The sequence below is a fragment of the Mus musculus genome, chromosome 2 (assembly GCF_000001635.26).
Source record: "Mus musculus strain C57BL/6J chromosome 2, GRCm38.p6 C57BL/6J".
Lineage (NCBI taxonomy): Eukaryota > Metazoa > Chordata > Mammalia > Rodentia > Muridae > Mus > Mus musculus.
Genome location: NC_000068.7, coordinates 181,858,047 through 181,878,147, shown reverse-complemented (window position 1 = coordinate 181,878,147; position 20,101 = coordinate 181,858,047). Strand labels below are relative to the sequence as shown.

The 20,101-nt window shown below is 41.0% G+C and overlaps 1 protein-coding gene across 1 annotated transcript; it reads right to left on the bottom strand.

Moving 5' to 3' along the window:
* Window positions 1–7,317: 7,317 nt before the first annotated feature.
* On the bottom strand, window positions 7,318–13,788 carry Polr3k (polymerase (RNA) III (DNA directed) polypeptide K). Its single transcript, NM_025901.3, has 3 exons — window positions 13,579–13,788; window positions 12,115–12,202; window positions 7,318–9,944 (listed from the first exon to the last, which is right to left on the bottom strand). Exons 1-3 carry the CDS (start codon window positions 13,687–13,689, stop codon window positions 9,817–9,819), a joined length of 327 nt encoding a protein of 108 aa, NP_080177.1. The 5' UTR covers window positions 13,690–13,788; the 3' UTR covers window positions 7,318–9,816.
* Between the last annotated feature and the right edge of the window lie 6,313 nt (window positions 13,789–20,101).

The following is a 20,101-nucleotide window of genomic DNA, read 5'->3' as shown; positions in this document are numbered from 1 at the left end:
TCAAGTAAATTTCAACTACCTTCTAAGGGAGGGGAGACAAGAATTCTTCTCCATTTTTTGGCAAGAGTTTTATATTTATAGTCTTAATACAATTTCAGTATCACTATATCCATAATTTAGTTAATATACTTAAATTTAATTTTCTGATAATGAACAAATTTATAGTAGACTAAGATGACTAGAAGGAAGAAATACGCACTGCACTTAACAACAGTTTTCAACAGCAGACTCTGTTAACTGTGAATGTGTGCATCCGAAAGCTGCTCTCTTAATTTGCTGATACAAAATTAATTGCTGAGCACACTCCAGAGAAATAACACTTTTTGTTTTTGTTTTTGTTTTTTTTTTGTTTTTTGAGACAGGGTTTCTCTGTGTAGCCCTGGCTGTTCTGGAACTCACTCTGTAGACCAGGCTGGCCTCGAACTCAGAAATCCGCCTGCCTCTGCCTCCCAAGTGCTGGGATTAAAGGCATGTGCCACCATGCCTGGCTGAAATAACACTTTTTAATTTAATGTTTGCTAGTGAAAATTTCATGAAATAACAAATTGGAAAGGTGATTTCCTGTATAATGTGCTTCCTGTGAGTCAGCTGGTCAAGAAGTGATTGATACTCAGCAGTCACAACAAGGTAATTGTTGTTACCCTCAATGCATGTCAAATTGTGTAGTGATAGCAAGAACTCAGATGCATCCACCTTACAGTGTAAGTCACCTCAGATGTTTTACAATATTCAATATAATGTTGATTCTAAGAAAACACATTGAATTATTAGACAATTGTGATCTCTGAATGCACATTACAGACCAGAATTCATTACCTGTTCACCAGACATTACCAAGGAAAAACAGTGCAAGACCACAGAGACCAATCACAATTCATGCTTTACATGATGTAGAAGAACACAGGAGGGAAAGCTTTAAGGAAAACACACAGGACTTTTCTCTCCCTGACCATCACTAAGGAAATGGAAAGGCACTCTGGTCATTGTGTGTTCTTCCTATGAAACTTCCAAATTCTGAAGAAGCTTGGAATTAAACATTTTGAAAACTAATAGTCACATAACAGGGATCTTTCTGGAACTGCTTCAATGCGTCAGCAGCAGATCCCATATTCTGATGCTCTGTTGAATGGCAAGGAGGTGGACATGGAGGATGGTCTAGAAAGACTGCCATGTGAATCTTAAAGATACTCATCTCTACCCTATCCAATATGTGTCTGTGTTTAAATAAACGCTATCAGAAGCTAGAGGGAAGCACCTTAGGACCCTCTCTTGCATCTCATAACACAATGGAGTTGGTTCTCTTTGCCCAAGGATCATTAAATATGTTAGAGCATCTCCTGGAGTCCTTATCTGGCTTGAGAGGGCCTTTACTGTGCTTTAAACTCTAGTCCCTCTTGGTCATTTTGGTGCCTCTTATTGTCTCAAGTGGAACAGACTGCTTTAGAACTAATGCCTAGGCTTACTCCATATCTCTATAGTATGGGCTTCCAGGAGCTAACAGAAGTGGAGGCATGACTGTACTCTCTGAGTCTACTCCTCAATATTTTCACCACCTTAGCAATTTCCCAAAGATTAGACAGTTAATTTGTGACTCAGGGTTCCACATCCATGGATTTCTGCTTGAAAAACCTGGGCATGATATACACACCTATAATCTCAGCCTTCAAGAGGTAGAGGTAGGAGGATTTTCAATCCAAGACTACCCTGGGCTACATGTGAGATTCACTGTCCTCATGGAAGAAAAAGAAATGGAAAGGAAAAGAAGTTGTAGAAGGATATAGATGAGGAAAAATGGAAGGAGAGAGGAGGAGGAAGAAGAGACTATTTTTAAAAATGTTATTTCTGTATCAAACATGTGGAGATCTATTTGCTTGTTTTAATTTCCTAATAATTCAATGTGTTTTCTTAGAATCAACATTGTATTGAATACTGTAAAACATCTAAGTTGATTTATGGTGTAAGGAGGATGTGTCTGGATTCTATGCTATTACTACACAATTTTACATAGGAGACCTGGCCATCCCCAAATGTGATACTGAAGAGGCCTGGAATCAAGGTCCCATGTATACAGAGAACTGACTTTATGCTGACTGTTAACTACACCTTACAGAAATTGTCAAGGTGATAATCAGAATCTAGGGGAAGATTCATTAATACAGATGAGTCTGGCCCATGTATGGTTACACATGGTCAGTGTCAGGGAGGTGTCACAGGGTCAAACAGTGATCACCAAGAGCCCTCCCATCTTGTCTTTTAGTTAGCCTGTTCTATAACAAGAGGTATCCAGATGAAAAAGAAAGCAAAACCCAGAGACAATACCTTTCATTGCTCTCTGCTTTTTAACTTCTTTCTGAAAACATCTGTTGGGAGGCCACCTACAAAAAGTACATTAAACAGCATCTAACATAAACCTGACCAATCTCTCCCCTTCTGTGCACAGCAAGTACCCATTACTTACAGTGCAGTAGTACTTTTCAAGGGAGGACACAAGGAGAAAGGTGGGATTCATTTCTCCTGCTAGTCATAGGTCAGCCTATTTGTGGTCTGATGAAGCAAGATTTTTTTCTATTCAAAGCAATAAAATATCTATTACTGTGTGCTAAGAATCAGAGCTTTTGCTCAGTGCTTTCTTCTTTTTAAAGATTTTATTTATTTTATGTATGTTTGTACACTGCCATTGTCTTCAGACACACCAGAAGAAGGCATCAGATTACATTACAGATGGTTGTGAGCCACCAAGTGGGAGCTGGAAATTAACTCAGGACCTCTAGAAGAACAATCAGTGCTCTTAACTGCTGAGCTAGCTCTCCAGCCTTTGCCCAGGGGTTTCAATACCTGCCCAGTAACTTGAGTTTAGATATGATCATGAATAGAATCCCTATGATGGCACAAATGGCTTCATAGGGACAAGTAGAGAAACCTCATTATCACATTTGCTCTGCCTCACTAGGTGATGCCCTCATCATGTTATGATGTAGCAAGAGGGCCCTGATCAGATACTGTTAGTGTGTTCTTTAAACTCCCAGTCTCCACAGTCATGAGCCCAACAAATCTATTTTCTTTAAAATATTACTTAGGCTGTGGCATGTGGTTATAATTACAGAAAATGAACTAAAATAGTATCTTTTGTTTTGTTTTCTAGTCAACTTGAGTATCGAAACTTTGAGGGATATAAATATAAATTTAAAGAATTTATTTAGGGCCAGTGAAATGTCTCAGTGGGTTGATGATCTGAGTTCTTGCCCCAGAATAGATATGGTGGAAGAAGAGAACTAACTTCTGAATGTTGTCCTCTTGTCTCTACATGTGCACCATAGTACTCGCATGTGTGCAAGTAGGTACACCCACCCACACAAGTAAATAAATATTTTAAAGTTACTGTATTTTGTAACATTTAACTCAACAATATTAATAAACATATTTATTGATTAAGCTACGCTGTATCATAAAGCACATGCAGTGCTGTATTCACTCAATAATATTAACTCTTCTACTTTTGTTTCCAGTTTTATATTAACTTTTCATGTGACTATTGGCAAAAGGTATTTTTATAATTTCTACTGTCAATGTTGAGCCTCTTAAAAGCATTCTAAAGTCCATGACTTTTGTGTCTGACCTCTATTGAAGGCTGTGGCCATGCCAACTAGAAAACGAGTTCAAATTACAAACTTCCATTGACTGGAAAATAAGCTCAAATAAGCTGCTACCTTATGATTGACTAAGAAAGATGATTTCTTTCATTAATCCTATCATAAGCTTCAGAATTTGAACAATTACCCCTTTCTTAATTGGTGTTTAAAGTCGGTGTACAGTGACTTTCAACAGTTCCAATGTGAAGTCCTTATACTCATTATTAATCCTTTCTCAAGTGGATTTCCTTTTATAGTTTTTAAATGATTTAAGTGGCCTCTGTTAGCACCCTAAACTGACATTACTAGAGGTGTTTTTAGAGTTAAATGTCCAAAATAATTTACCTGTGATCACATTCTACATTGTGAATCTTTGTAGTGATTTGACATTCGATGCTTCTTCCTGATGAGTAAACTTTAGGAGAGGAAAAGCAACATTGTCTTCTCATAGCAGACACAGATGTGGTCATTGTCGATCATCACAAGGACAGACTATTGAGCTTCTTGACTTGGGTGCTGAGAACAGAACACAGGCCCTCTAAAAGATCAGCAACTGCTCTTAATTTTTTAGTCATTTCTCCAGCCCCCAAATGTGGGTATATTAAAAAAAAAAATAAAAACTGGACAAATCCCTGCTGAGTAAGGTAAAATAAAAATATTACTAAAATAAAGTAGAGAGTAAAAGAGACAGAAGGTAAAAAGGCAAGCGAATGATTGCCTGCCAACAAACACATTCAGGTTGGCTGTCATTCTTTCCTTAGGTGTCCATTATATTCTGCTTTCCATAGTGTGTAATAGATATAGTTACTTGGAGCCTTTTTATAAAGAAGCTGTCTTTTTTCCCCCTAATTTGAAGCTCCTGGAAATTTCTCTTTGTATTTGATGTTTTGTTATTTCTCTGACAAAAGCAGCTCATTTAGTTTTCTTTATATATGACTCATGAATTGTTTCTTCAAACATTGCTTTTATTCACTCCTTGCTATTCTCTTCTCTTTATTTTATGTGTTTTGTTAGCCATTTCATATATCTATGGATCTATGCTCCATTTTAATTGCACTTGTATGTGCATCTCTCTCTCTCTCTCTCTGTGTGTGTGTGTGTGTGTGTGTGTGTGTGTGTGTGTAAACCTCAGAAGTCCATGTTGAAACCAGAAGATGACTTGAGGAAGTTAGTTCTCTCCTTTCACCATATGTGTCCCACGAATTGAACTCGGGTCATTAGACTTGGTGGCAAATGGCTTTAGCTGAGCCACTTGCTGTCCCTGATTAAACACTTTATTGCACCAGGATTTTTTTTCCAAGGCAGGATTTCACTGTGTAGCCTTGACTTACTGAAACTCGCTTTGTAGATCATGGTGGCCTCAAACTCAGAGACATCCACCTGCCTCTGCTTCTGGACTGCTGGGATTAAAGACGTGCCACATCACCTGGCTACAACGAGATCCTTAATTCTTAAATTTATTGCTTATTTTACAGCCAAAACATGACTCAGTTGCAAATACTTACCTGATAATGACATACATTTTATTACTAGAATATATTTTATGCAGACAGGAACTGTAAAATGTTGACATAAATCCATGAGCCTATGACTTTAATAGGACTACCCATTTCTTAGGGGACACTCACTAAAGCCCATAGAAGTCTTTTTTTGAAATATGTTAACCATTTCTAAACTAAAGCACTTAGTTGTAGTATTAAAAAGAATTTGAAAATTATGAGTCTTTTTCCCTTGTGTGTTGATTGACATATTGAACCAGCACTACATCTCTGGAATAGACCAGCTTAATCATGTTAAGTGACTTTTTGAGATATTATTGAATCAAGTTTGCAAGTATTTTTTAAAGAAATTTTGCATATATGTATACTTGTTTTGGACATTGGTCAGTAATTTTTTATTTTGTTTTTTTACCTTGTTTTAGTATCAGGCTAATACTAGTTTCATAAAGAGTTTGATAATATAGCCTTCCTTTGCTATTTAGTAGAATAGTTTGAGAAGCATTTGTGTTAGTATTTCATTAAGTCTGGTAATTTTTAAATTAGTAGATATTTGATTACTGCTTCACTTTTATTGCTTTCTACAAAGCTGCTAAATTTTAAAAATATCTTCATAATTTACTTTTCGTAAGTACTATACATCTAGAAATCTATGTTTTCAGAGTTTTCCAATTCATTGGTGTCTTAGTCAGGGTTTCTATTCCTGCACAAACATCAGACCAAGAAGCAGTTTGGGGAGGAAAGGGTTTATTCAGCTTACACTTCCACACTTCTGTTCATCACCAAGGAAGTCAGGACTGGAAACTCAAGCAGGTCAGAAAGCAGGAGCTGACACAGAAGCCATGGAGGGATGTTCTTTACTGGCTTGCTTCCCCTGGCTTGCTCAGCCTGCTCTCTTATAGAACCAAGACTACCAGCCCAGAGATGGCACCACCCACAAGGGGATCTCCCCTCTTGATCACTAATTGAGAAAATGCCCTACAGCTGGATCTCGTGGAGGCATTTCCCCAGCTGAAGCTCCTTTCTTTGTGATAACTCCAGCCTGTGTCAAGTTGACACACAAAAGTAGCCAGTACAATTGGAATATTTGATTTTTAAGGTAAGACCTAGCAATTTTTCTAAATTTTATTAATGTGTGTGGTAATAACTCTCCTTACTCTCCAGGTTATTAGCTTTGAGATATTTCACCATGATTTTTTTATTAAATTGTTTTGAGAATTTTATATGTGAATACTATATTTATCTCATTCTCATTCCTCCCTTTCCCCCAAACTCCTCCTACTTACTCAAATTCACACCATCTTTTTTGCTTTCATTTCTTCTCTCTAACCCTAACACTAAACCCCCAACCCTAAACCATAACAGCAAACTCAACCCTAACCCTAACAACCCTAATAATTAACCCAACTATTAACCTTAACCCTAACCTCCTAGCCCCCTAACAATACCCTAACACCCTAAAAACACCCTAACACCCTAACCCTAATCCCCCAACCCTAACCCCCTAGCCCCAAACCCTAACAACCCTAACACTAACAACCTTAACCCTAACCCCCTAGCCCTACCTTATCCCCTAACCTCAAACCCTAACCCCCTAGCCCTACCCTAATCCCCTAACCCTAATCCCTAACCTCAAACCCTAACCCCCTAGCCCCAAACCCCTAACCCTAACCCAAAACCTAACCCTAACCCCCTAACCCCAAACCCTAACAACCCTAACCCTAACCCCCTAGCCCTACCCTAACCCCCTAACCTCAAACCCTAACCCCTAGCCCTAACCCTAAACCCTAACCTAACCCTTACCCCTTAACCCTAACCCATAGCCCTAGCCCTAAACCCTAACAACCCTAACGCTTACCCTACCCCCAACCCTAAAACCCTAACTTTAAACCCGAACCCTAACCCCCCTAACCCTAAACCCTAAAACCCTAACCCCAACCCTAACTCCCTAACCCCCCTAACTCTAACCCTAACCCTTAATTTTAACCCTTAAGATAGGAAAAGAACTCAGGGTAGGGTTGGGAAGATGAAATATGTGGGTAAAAGGCTCGGTATCGCAAACCTGTTTGATACCCAGAACCCACAAAAAGAAATGCAGATAACCAACTCCACAAAGTTGTCCTCTGATCTATGCATGAGTGTCGTGACATGTACTCATCACTACCCACTACCACACTTATATGCACTAATAATTTTTTAAAAGATTAATTTAATGTGTATGAGTACACCGTTGCTGTCTTCAGACACACCAGAAGAGGGCATCGGATCCCATTACAGATGGTTGTGAGCAATTGTGTGGCTGCTGTGAACTGAACTAACCCTAACTCTAGAAGAGCAGCCAGTGCTCTTATACCACTGAGCCATCTCTCTAGTCCAATAATAAGTTTTAACACATGACCTTTGAGTTTAACTTTTCCCAGCTGTAAGTCTATAACTCACAAAGATAGTTTCTTTGTTGACAGTCAAAACTTAAACCTTAACTCCCTTGTAACGTGATATATTAAGAACTGTTTGAATCCTTGTTATCTACAGAATCACTCTGTGATCTGAAAATAGGGGTGGGGGTGGAGTATTACTGAACAATCCTCTTAAAAGGCCACCCAAATCATAAACATGGCTATTTTTAGGATACTTGACCCAATTATTGTGAAATTCTTTTCTGAGGCCTAATCCTGTTGTGGGAAATATTAAAAAGAACGGCAAGTTCCCGAAAGGGGTGTTCTTATCTCAGCAGACTCCACCTGACTCGCCAAGTTCTCTTGGGGGGTTGTTGCCACACCAGCCCATGCAATGACCACCTACCTCCAGTTAGCTGTCACAATTCCTAGTAACACAGTAAAATCAAAACTCTAGAAGCTTATAATTAGTCAGATTTATATATCAATAAATTCTCAATTCACAAGATACCCACACAATAATTTCAGAGTCAATCGATGATACAAGCTGCCCACCTAGATTAGACAAGTTATCCCAATTATTCTATCCCTATACTACAGCTACCTGTGGCTATTTAAAGCCACGCAGAATCTGAATTGTCCTGTTTGTCCTCCATTTTCTTCCTCCTCTTCTCCTCTGTGGCTCCCTATCTCTACAACTCTGTCCAATCACAGGCTTCTTATTGTATTAATAATTAAATTAATTGGACAGGGAAAATCCTGCTACATAATCAAAATACCAGCTTTGCTGAGAAAAGTTTACTGAACGAACTGAGATTGACGCAGGCAGAAGCATGGGGCTTTATCTTCCCTTCCTATACTGTACCATCTTCTACTCCCACCAGCAAGGTGAGAATGTCCTAACCCTCACCAACAGTAAACATCCTCATTCTTCCACACACCTCTGCCATCCAGTACAAGAACTGAGGCCAGAGCTTGGCATATACAAGTGCTTTAATACTCAATACACCTCATTCAAAGAAGACTTCGTGGCTCTACTTTGTAACGGAGTTATTTAAAGGAGATAAGCAACAAAGTTCCAAAGGCTTGAAAGCAACCAGAGATCAAAAATTTCAAAGTCAGCTTTGGTTTATGAATTATTCATCTATATCACTATTTAAGGATTTTGAAAACATCAGATACTCATGGGAGGAATCTGTTATTTTAGATTTCCTTACTAGCTACATTTCTTATCATGTGTAGAACTGTCCAGTTACACAGAACAGACCAGGACTTCCCACATACAAATATGTCCACCTTACAGAGCAATACCATTAGTGGTTTCAACAAATATGCAACTTTTCTGTTACTCTTGTTTGTTAGAGGAATTCGTGCTTGTGAGCTCTCTGAGATACTCTCAGACACTCTCATCTGAAGTTGGTCCATATATAAGCTCATTCTTCACATAGCCTTAATATGTAACTTTTCTAAATTTATTGAGGTTAAAATAGATTTTTGGATGGGGTTCAAATGGGGCACAAGCTCTACTGTAGACCTTTCTCCAAATCAGGTAATAGAAAATGGTTTTGGTTACTTTTTAAAATTCCTATCAAAATCATCCAGAAAGTCCAACTCACAGAATAGTTTTGTTTAGTTATTAATCATACAAGATGAATCGAGTAATTCCAGACTTTTAAAGTGATTTTTCAGTATCTTTATAAGTATTTTTCATAATTTCTCTAGAAAGAAAAAAAGGGCTAGAGATATAGCTCAGTTGGTAGAATGCTTATCTAGCATGCATGAGGCTTAGAGTTTAATCCCCAGAACTGCATAAAATGAAAATAGTTCACATGCCTATAACCCTAACACTTTTCCAACAAGAGGCAAAAAGATTAGAAGGTTCAAGGTTATCATTGGTGGTCATGGCACACACTTTTAACCCCAGCACTCTGGAGGCAGAGGAAGGTGGATCACTGAGTTCAAGGTTGACTTGTCTACATAACAAGGACAGCAAGGACTACACAGAGAAAACCTGTCTTGAAAAACTAAATAATAATAATAATTTTTATTTTTACTGACTATAAACCAAGTTCCTAGTTTGAATGGTAAGGAACAGGACCTGAACCCAAGTGAGCATCCTTATGTGTATCTCCCAAGGACCTGACGGCCCCTATACATCAAGGACTTTATCTGTTAACTTGCAGATGAGTTATATTTCACCCTGATCCTTCACCACAGAAAAGTCAGCTTACTATCATATAGCAAAGACCTTCAGTACACACAAAATTCATGCTTGCAGCTGGGCAAGTCCTGCCCTTAATCCCTCCAGCGATGTCCACACTGAGCATTGCAGCACTTATAGAAGGTGGTCATTGGCTCGTCTGCAGAACGCGTCTGAAGCTGCATGAAGTAGGCACGGGGATGTTCGCATTTTGGACATGGCTCTGACAAACAGAAAAGCAAGTTATCCACATTACAAAAACATTAAGTGTGGGTAAACATCTCATCTCCATGCTCAGCTAGACTCCCTTATGGTCTCCCTTACTCCAGCTAATGGTGAGTTTGCCAATAGCAACATCCTTCCCACAGCACATCAATAATAAGGAGACTAGAGAGACCTTGTTTTATAAAAGCAACAAAAGCCTTGAAATTTGAAAATGAGTAGATGTTTAAAGGTTTTTTTTTTGAAACCCCCTCCCCTTCTATCCCTGGGTTTCACTTCCCTTCTCAAATCTGGTTGAAGAATGGCTGGAAAAGCATGGGAAGGGTCTATTATAGTCTGTTTGTGGGAATGTAACAGAAATACACACCCACTGAGGTAGCACACAGCTATAATCTAGCACGTGGGAAACTGAAATAAGAGGCTTGCTATAAAGCCAGCCTGGAATACATAGGGAATTCTACCTTAAAGATAAACAGATTAAAAACAAACAAACAAAAATTTTAAGCCTCTACTAATTCTCAACTTCCAGGGCTTTTGTTGCTTTTATAAAACAGGTTCTTGAGGAAGGCCTCAAAGTCACTATGTAGCTAAGATAAAATTGAACTCCTGATTTTCCTGTGTCCATCTCTCAGTTGCACTACCACACCTAGCTAATGATAACTGTTAACATAGAAGATCTGTATATTCCTCTATAGAGGAATCACGCACTGCTACTCCTTCTAAAACAGCTACTATTTAAGGTCATCTTCTTTCATTCCATTATCACATTTAAGTCTATCAGACATAAATCAAGATGTAAACATTACTTTTTAATACCCCCAGTTGCACCGGGCATGGTGGCGCACGCCTTTAATCCCAGCACTCAGGAGGCAGAGGCAGGCGGATTTCTGAGTTCGAGGCTAGCCTGGTCTACACAGTGAGTTCCAGGACAACCAAAGCCATACAGAGAAACTCTGTCTCGAATTTCCTCCTCCCCCCCTTTTAATTTTTTTAACATTATTTTATGTGCATGTTTTGCCTTCAGGTATTCCGTGAATCATGTTCATGCAGTACCCTTGGATGCCAGTAGAGGGCATGAGATCACCTGAAACTACAAGTACAGAAGGTCTGAGCTGCTATGGAAGTTGGGAAGGAAATCCAACTTAACCACTGAAATCCTACCCAACTATTTCTTGGTTGACAGACTGACTGAGGCAGGGTCTCATGAAGCCCAGATAAGCACTGAGCCTTCTGCCTATACCCGGAGAGCACCAGAATTATAAGCTTGAGCAACCATGCTTCACCCCTAGTTACAATTTTTTTTTAATTCATATAATAAAAAATAAAATGAAAATAAAAGACCAGGGCTGATCATTTTTTCAGTGTTGGTATTTGAAAATACATACAACATAACTCTCGAGAAGCCTACACCTGCTAGAGCATGGATCTCTCTTTCCCTCTCAACAGCTATGTTTACATCAATGTTGAAACTTTTTTGTAATGAACTCCAATTTTGCTTCAAGAAGAGAATATGCACCAGATTTATTTTTAATTATACTTTTCCATATCTGACTTGAGAGTCTAAATGAAACAACAGTTCAGGTATCCGTATGGTAACTTTCCTTTAAAGAATACTTGAAAGAATCTACTTTAAAAAACATTTAATACAGCCAGGTGGTGGTGGCATATGCTTTTAATACCAACATACGGGAGGCAGACAGGTAGATCTCTGAATTTGAGGCCAGCACAGTCTACAGAGCAAGTTCCAGGACACCCAGACTACACAGAGAAACCATGTCTCAAAAAACAAAATCAAACAGCAACAAAAATGTAAAACCTTGTTTAGAGTTAGTGACAAACACTAGCTATTTGTCATTACTTTGTTATTTACATCTTCTTAAATTCTTTTACACTTACACGTACGTACGTGTGTGTGTGTGTGTGTGTGTGTGTGTGTGGTGGATGGTACAGAGTCACAAAAAAAAAGTTTCCATCAGTCAGCTCTCTTCTACTCTCTGGGCTCCAAGAATCTAACAGGTTTGGCAACAAGTGCTTTTACCTGCTGAGCCATCTCACTGGCCCTAATAACAGACAGGGTTACATTATAATAATAAATTTATTATTATTAAATATAATAACGAGTAATAATAAGCAGGGTTGAGTCCCTAGCTCTGTTATGGGAAAATCCTCACCTGCAGTAGAGTCCACATTCTCCCATGCAGCTGCTCCACCAAGCACGTCGTCCACTTCTTTTAGCTTTGGATACTTTCGGTTTGTTACCTAATAGAAACAAGACATCAGATTTGAAGTAATTGTACAGTTTTACAAGTGGGCCACCAAACTACAATCTCCCTCCAGCATTCCCTCTACAAAATTTATCTTCTTCAAAGAGCAGTGTGAGTCACTGAAATGTAGGGGTCTTGTGACTGGGATGTCCCCCAAAACAGCACAGAGGTTCAATGTCAAAGGTCTCTAGAAACAGAAGGAAACACCAGACAGAGCAGGAAGAAAAATCAGCCTAGTAAAACCTCACTCTTCTCTCATACCCCTCAGACACCTAATAATCCAACAGGAGTGACAGACATTTAACTGGGTATACCAGCACTCCCCAGGTCATTTTGGCTGCTTTCCTAAGTTTATCAGGCATCCTTCTAATTTCGAAATTATGTCACAACTCATCTTACCACAAATCCAGACTCTAAACTCCTACCATACAGCTCTAATGAGCAAACATTAAGAATGAGATGTCACCAAGGCCCAGTGGTGCACACCTGCAGTCACTGAGGTAAGGAGGAACAAAACAAGAGTTGAAGGGTACACAAAACACCAAGGGCTAGAAATACAGCTTTCTGGGCTCCAACACAAGCACCACACACACAAAATAGCAACAAGGATATAAAATATTAGAAGGCAATGCATTCTGTGAAAAATATAAAAGGAATGTGGATAAACTGAAAGTGCTGGGGTTTGGTTTGTTTCCTGTGCCTGTGCGTGCGTGTGTGTGCGTGTCTATGTGCTATGCAGCCCAGGTGAGCCTTGAACCTATTCTCCTGCCGCAGCCTCTCCAAGTGCTAAAATTATAGACATGCACAAACAGCCAGAAGGGCAGGAATCTAAATAAGGTAGCCATTATTTTAAAAGAGGAGAGGGAGAGAGAAAGGAAGAGGGAAACAGAGACGCATACATGCACACATACACGGGGGTAGGGGGTAAGGCGGAGAATGAATAAGTGTGATATGTGCCTGTGTAAGAATGACTCGGGCAAAAGGAAGGACCTAACAGTACTGCGTACATGGTGAAGATTCTCTAGAATAACGACAGGGGCTGGGAGCAAAAGAGCCACAAGAAGAACCCAAGGATTTCAAATCAGAGGCGAGGCGCGGACTGGTACGCCAAGGACAGCACGAGGGGAGTGTAGGTTTAAAAGGTATGAACTAAAATTCTCACAATTTTCGGAGTATCACAAAGTGGGCAACGGAGAGCTAGAGGGGGGTGGGGGGGCTTCGACGTGGCCGGAGCGACGCCACTGGAGCAGCGACTGCTGGACTTGGGGTACCACCGCAGCGAGAGCACAAAAGCCTGCAGGAAGGTCTGAGCGCGCCGACGCTTGCTGTGCCTCCCAGAAAGCAGAGAAGGCACCCGTCTGTGGAACTTACCTTACGGGTGATATTATGGACGTAGGGGCAAGTGTTGCAGGCGAAGCGATGGCAACGCTGCCCCTCCTCCACAATGAGTCCGTTCCCGCAGCCCGGGCAGAACAACAGCATACTGCCAGCTTCCACACCTCGCTTCTGTCTGGCGCTTCCGTGGTGCAGGCGCCCAATCAAAAGCCGTCTCACTTGCTCCGTAACTGGCAACCCGGGATCCTCAAGACGTTCCCAGTAGGCACTGCGGCGGGCAGCCTCGCACACTCCATTGGTCACCGCAGATAATCCTTTCCCATCCAGCCAATAGCATGCTGCCTGCACGCCCAGCCCTGTCGTTTCTGCGCGTGTGCACACGTCTCCCTAGCTGAAACGCCAAGAGGACTGGACCGATAATGCTGGCACCACCAGAGTACCCAGGTGAGAGGTTCTGGGTGATGAGGAGACACTTGCCGCACTCCGAGCCATGGACGTGTTACAGGAGGATCATGCTGCTCCGCAATATTCTCATCCGGAACGGACAGAAAATAACCAAATGTCCCAGGAACACTGTCCCCATTGTTAATACTACGTCTCAACTGCTGTCTGACTGACGTACGATATCCTATCTGGACCTGCCATTCCTCCATCTGGCCATTTCTTCACCTAGTTTCATTCTGCCCTTTCACTTACACAGCTAGACTCAACCCTGCAGGTAACAAATACCAGCAGCTCCTTTTCACAGACGTCCAGCTGACTCTTTTATCTCATTTCCTATAGACATTTATATTTCCCAGCTCTGGCTTCTCAGATTTCTTTGAAACTCCTTGCCTCTTTAATCCTCTGCAGTCATTCTGCAACATGCACATGTATGTGTGTGTTGTTTTCTGTTTGCTTTAACTATACACAAACTAAATATCCAGGGAGAGGAACCCCAATTGTGAAAATGTCACCATAAATTGACCAGTAAATAAGTCTCTGGGGGCATTTTCTTGAGTTAAAATTGGTAGGAGAGGGTCTAGCCCATTGGGGGCGGTGTCACCACCAAGCCAGTGGTCCTGGGTGATATAAGAAAGCAGAATGATGGGGCTGAAGAGATAGTTCAGCTGTTGCTTGTTCTTATAGTGAACACTGGTTTAATTCCCAGCACCAATATGGTAGCTCACAAACGTCCATAACCTCCAGTTCCTGAGAATCCAATGCCCTCTTCTGACCTCCGTAGGCACCAAGCACGTCTTTGGTGCACGAACAAGCATTCAAAAAAAAAAAAAAACAAACAAACAAAAACCCTCATACACTTAAGTAAGTCTAAGAACAAAATGGAGAGAGAGAAAAAAGCAATCTGAGAATCTGAGTAAATCATGAGGAGCAAACCAGTAAGCAGCATCCCACCATGGTAATGGCTTCTGTTTCTGCAGCAAGTTCCTGCATTGACTCCCCTAAACAATGGACTCTTGACATGTAAGCCAAATATTTATGGCTAGTTTTGTGTCAACCTGACACAGCTGGAGTTATCACAGAAAAAGGAGCTTCAGTTGGGGAAATGCCTCCATGAGATCCAACTGTAAGGCATTTTCTCAATTAGTGATCAAGGGGGAAAGGCCCCTTGTGGGTGGGACCATCTCTGGGCTGGTAGTCTTGGTTCTATAAGAGAGCAGGCTGAGCAAGCCAGGGGAAGCAAGCCAGTAAAGAGCATCCCTCCATGGCTTCTGCATCAGCTCCTGCTTCCTGACCTGCTTGAGTTCCAGTCCTGACTTCCTTGGTGATGAACGGCAGTGTGGAAATGTAAGGCAAATAAACCCTTTCCTCCCCAATTTGCTTCTTGGTCATGATGTTTGTGCAGGAATAGAAACCCTGACTAAGGCAAATTGGTACCAGCAGAGTGGGGTATTCCTGTGACAGCCTGACCATGTTTTGGGGAGGACTGTGGAAGGACTTTGGAACTTTGGGCTAGAAGATTCACTCAGTGTTAAGAGCTCTGTCAGATGTTGTGTAGGAGCTTGGAAGATAATGTTGAGAACAGTGCAGAAGATGGAGGCCTGGCTTGTGAAATTTCAGAGGGAAAATTAAAGACTCTTCAGAGCCATTGCTATTTTGGAGTTTGATTATTCTGTGGTTCTGGTTAGCTGGAGCTGAAGAATCAGCTGTGATTAACAAGATACCAGAACTACTAAAGCAAAATCTTTGCATTACTGGCACTATTGATGCTGGTTAGCTGGAGCTAAGAAATTAGCAGTGATTAAGAAGAGACCAGCATCGTTGAGGTGACATCTTCTGGGAAGTGTTTTCTGAAAGCACAAAGAAGTTGTGTTCCAGAGATAACCAAGGTTGTACTCCTGCTGCAGTGGGACTTGGTAATGTGTAAGGGTCACCCAGGTGGTACTGGTTTTGAAGGCATGAAGGGGTCACGCAGAGCAGCTGAGGCTCGGCACTGTGAGAGGCCATGGAAGGCCATTGGTGAAGGTGCAGCCTCAGTTGCAATTGACAGCCCAGGACTGAAGGGGTCATGCAGTGTTTTGGAGATGCCAGTACCATGAGATGACCACCAAGAGCAGCAGCAGTGGAGTACAGGCATCTGGAGCCTAGAGGATGACGTGTGTGCTACAAAGGGCATAGCTGAAGAAGTGGCCCAAGCCCTTGGAGGAGCCCAGAAGATCGTGAGTTGGATCCCAGACATTGGATGGTTGGAGATTGATTTTTGCTTTTGATTGTGACTGTGCCCTGATATTTTCCCTCTTTAAGGAAGGAAATATTTTAGTGGATCCCACAGTTAAGAGACTTTTAATTGTAAAAAGACTTTGGACTTTAAAAGATATTGGACATTTTAAAGGGATTGACTTTTAATATGTAAAGACTGTGGGACTTTTAAAGTTGTTTAGATCTTGGGGATGAATAAGAAACTAAGGGTTGAGGCTTACTAGTGATGTGTTTGTGTATCAAGTTGACAAGGGGTCAATTGTACTGGCTAGTTTTGTGTTAACTTGACACAGCTGGAGTTATCACAGAAAAAGGAGCTTCAGTTGAGGAAATGCCTCCATGAGATCCAACTGTAAGGCATTTTCTCAATTAGTGATCAAGGGGGAAAGGCCCCTTGTGGGTGGGACCATCTCTGGGCTGGTAGTCTTGGTTCTATAAGAGAGCAGGCTGAGCAAGCCAGGGGAAGCAAGCCAGTAAGAAACATCCCTCCATGGCCTCTGCATCAGCTCCTGCTTCCTGACCTGCTTGAGTTCCAGTCCTGACTTCCTTGGTGATGAACAGCAGTATGGAAGTGTAAGCAGAATAAACCCTTTCCTCCCCAAACTGCTTCTTGGTCATGATGTTTGTGCAGGAATAGAAACCCTGACTAAAGAAGTGTTTTATCATAGCAATAGAAACCTAATTAAGACAGGTATATTTACTGTGTGCTGTGTAGTGTGAGATTTGATAATAAATTCATAAAAAAAAGAAAAAACTTCATTCCAGCCAATATTACAGAGTAAAGCAGGAATACTTTACAGTTGATTTCATTGAAACTGCTATATCGGGGGCTGGCAACATGGCTCAGCGGTTAAGAGCACTGACTGCTCTTCCGAAGGTCCTGAGTTGAAATTCCAGCAACCATATGGTGGCTCACAACCACCTGTAATGAGATCTGATGCCCTCTTCTAGGGTGTCTGTCTGAAAACAGCTACAATGTACTTACATATATTAAATAAATAAATCTTTAAAAAAAAGAAACTGCTATATCTTGTGACTTTCATGTTATTAATTAAACCCTGACATTGTAAAGACACAAATATATTTGTCCATTTCTGACATAGCACACTCAATGCAATAAGCCATTTTACTAGGTGTGTATGAAATATATTGTCAGCCTTAAATATATATAATAAAAAGGTTAAAATTTACAACTAATTTATTAATTTTTTGAGGTTTTATTTTGCCTGCATGTATGTCTGCACCACATGCATGTAGTGCCAGCAGTGGTCAGCCAAGGACATCGGATACCCTGTGACTGGAGTTATGGACAGTTATGAACTACCCTGAAATTGGTGGAAATAGAACCCAGGTCCTCAGGAAAAGCAGACAGTATTTTTAATAACTGAGCCGTTCCTCCAGTCCCCTAATTTATTTTAATAAAGATAACTCTGAATGCAAAAAAACCTTGGATAGTTAAGTGTCTCTGCCTATTCCTAACACAATCTAGACTACATTCTATTGGCATGCATGTTGGAGCTGGGAAACAAAATATCACTAGACATGGCTGCATATGTTCTCTCATCAGCCCAAAGGTAAGCTCCAAGTCACACTCTCTAGGACACACAAAAAAGTGTCCCTCAGATTGACAGGTTGGAAACTGACATGGGCATAATGGCTTTCCATGAACATGGAGTGGGAGCTGTCATGAACTGTGAATGTAACTTTTATTCTCCTGTATTGTCGTCTCAGAGGCTTACTGCCCATCTGCTAATCTAGGCCTAGTCTTGGAAGCTTCTACCCTCTGTACAATCTAATTTAGGCCTAGAAGGTTTTCAGCTTCTGAGACTTACTGCTGAATAAGCTCACCTTTCTAATTCTGAGCTCTGATTGGCTGGTTCAACTCAGCTGTTTTGGCTCAAACTGCTCTCCAAGCTGACTGATTCAACCTGGCTTTTCTCAGTCTCTCCTCAATTGCTCTGCTTGGCCTCCTACTAACTTTGACAATATGTTCTAATCTTCTGGTACATTCTGTCTTTATCTGTGTTTTTCTCTTCACAACCTGTCTCTGTAAAAACTGTCACAGGAAAACTGCCTCCTTCCTTCTCTCTCTTCTCATGAGAGTTAGGTATATCATAGTCTGTAAAAATCTTCCTCCAATTAGTCACTTTTTCTGCCACTCAATTAGACATCACTTTAAAACATGGGTGGCACCTTCTACAAACTAACTTTACCTTCATTGTTTGGCATTAAAGGTGTGTACTAAGGGTGTGTCTATATTCCAGCCAGTGGGATTAAAGGTTGTGTGCTAAGGGCTGAGCCATACCACTACTAGAAACAGTTTTTTCCAGTAAACAAACAACAAAAAGCCTGCAACAATGAACCTGAAGTTCCACCATCCAGCTTCCAACCTTAGTCCTGAAGAGCTTACCTAAAAACAGCTGGATGGTGGAGATTCCAACACAGTAACAGCCTGAGGAACATCAGGCAAGTCTACCATGTAGATATTGGAGGCCAGTGCTCAGCACGTGCTCAATTTTCCTGGTCACTTGTGTGTCTTTTTGTTCCCAAATATTTGCAGCTGAGGAGGCTAAAGCATGGAGCTCCCAGCTCAGGTCTCTGCTGGTTAACTCTAGAGAGTCTGTGCCTGTTTCTTTGAGGGATTCTTGGAGAGAGAATAATTTAGGGGCTGATCAAGTCTACACCTGGAAAACTATAGGCTGTGCTGTCAGTTTATAATGGGATACCCGGCCTGGGCCTGTTAACAGCCTGGAAGTCAAATACTATGTCTGTTGTTCATCAACTTGACAGTGAGGTCGGGGTCCAGAACAAAGCTCTAGTGCCAGCTGGAGCCCTCCCTCCAGTCACATCACTTCCTGTTCTATATTTTCCCAGGAACTGAGAAGCCTCTCAGTTCAGGTGGGAGACCCATCAATATCTTGTGCAAGGATTCTTTTTTTTTTTTTTGGGGGGGGGGGGTTTCGAGACAGGGTTTCTCTTTATAGCCCTGGCTGTCCTGGAACTCACTCTGTAGAGCAGGCTGGCCTCGAACTCAGAAATCCGCCTGCCTCTGCCTCCCGAGTGCTGGGATTAAAGGCGTGTGCCACCACGCCCGGCTTGTGCAAGGATTCTTGACAGAAGTGTGAAAAGTATGCAAACTACAATCCCACCTGCCAGAATGGGATTTCAACAAGATCTCCCACAGGATGATCCAGAAAATAAAGTTGAAAGTCAGAGGTGATGTACCCTCAGGCAGCCAGAGACAGTTAATACCTTCTCATCACATTGTTATATCCTTAGAGTAGCAAAGGGAACACCCTGGAATGGATAAAATCCTTCACCCACCACTTCCAGGCTTCAGCCCTTCCTTGATCCTCACCTTTACCATAGACCCTTGACCCTTCTCATAAGTGAGAAAAAAAAATTTTTTTCAGAAAAATAAGTTGTCTTCCTGTAATTCCTTTTCTTATTTTTTTGAAACAGTCTCCTACTATGTAGCCGAGGCTAGCTAGGAGCTCACAATCCAAATGTCTTTACCACCAAAGTGCTGGGACTATAGGTGTGTGCTACCTACCCAGATGGTCTAATGATTCTTGCTGCTCCATATCTGTTCTGTCTCCATAACATCATCACCTTCCTGTTTCTATGACTAGTTCAGACCCTTCAATCCATTTGGCTCACCAATTCCTTATGTTCAGTTTTCAGTTAAGTCTCAAAACTCAGATTTCATATTTATCACTAGCATACAGGTTCTATATTAAACATTTATACATGAGTATGAATCTACATAAGAACCACACTAATTAAAGCAAATACTAAATGTATTGCTTTCCCTTTAACATTCTCAAAATATGAGCAAATGATTAAAATAGCAAATAAA

Bases quoted from the DNA above. Each gene is read 5' to 3' on its own strand.
- Polr3k (NM_025901.3), bottom strand. From the start codon at position 13,689: ATGCTGTTGTTCTGCCCGGGCTGCGGGAACGGACTCATTGTGGAGGAG. The intron at 12,203-13,578 runs GTAAGTTCCACA...TGTTTCTATTAG, and splicing joins TCCATAATATCACCCGTAAG to GTAACAAACCGAAAGTATCC. The intron at 9,945-12,114 runs GTGAGGATTTTC...TCTGTTTGTCAG, and splicing joins GAATGTGGACTCTACTGCAG to AGCCATGTCCAAAATGCGAA.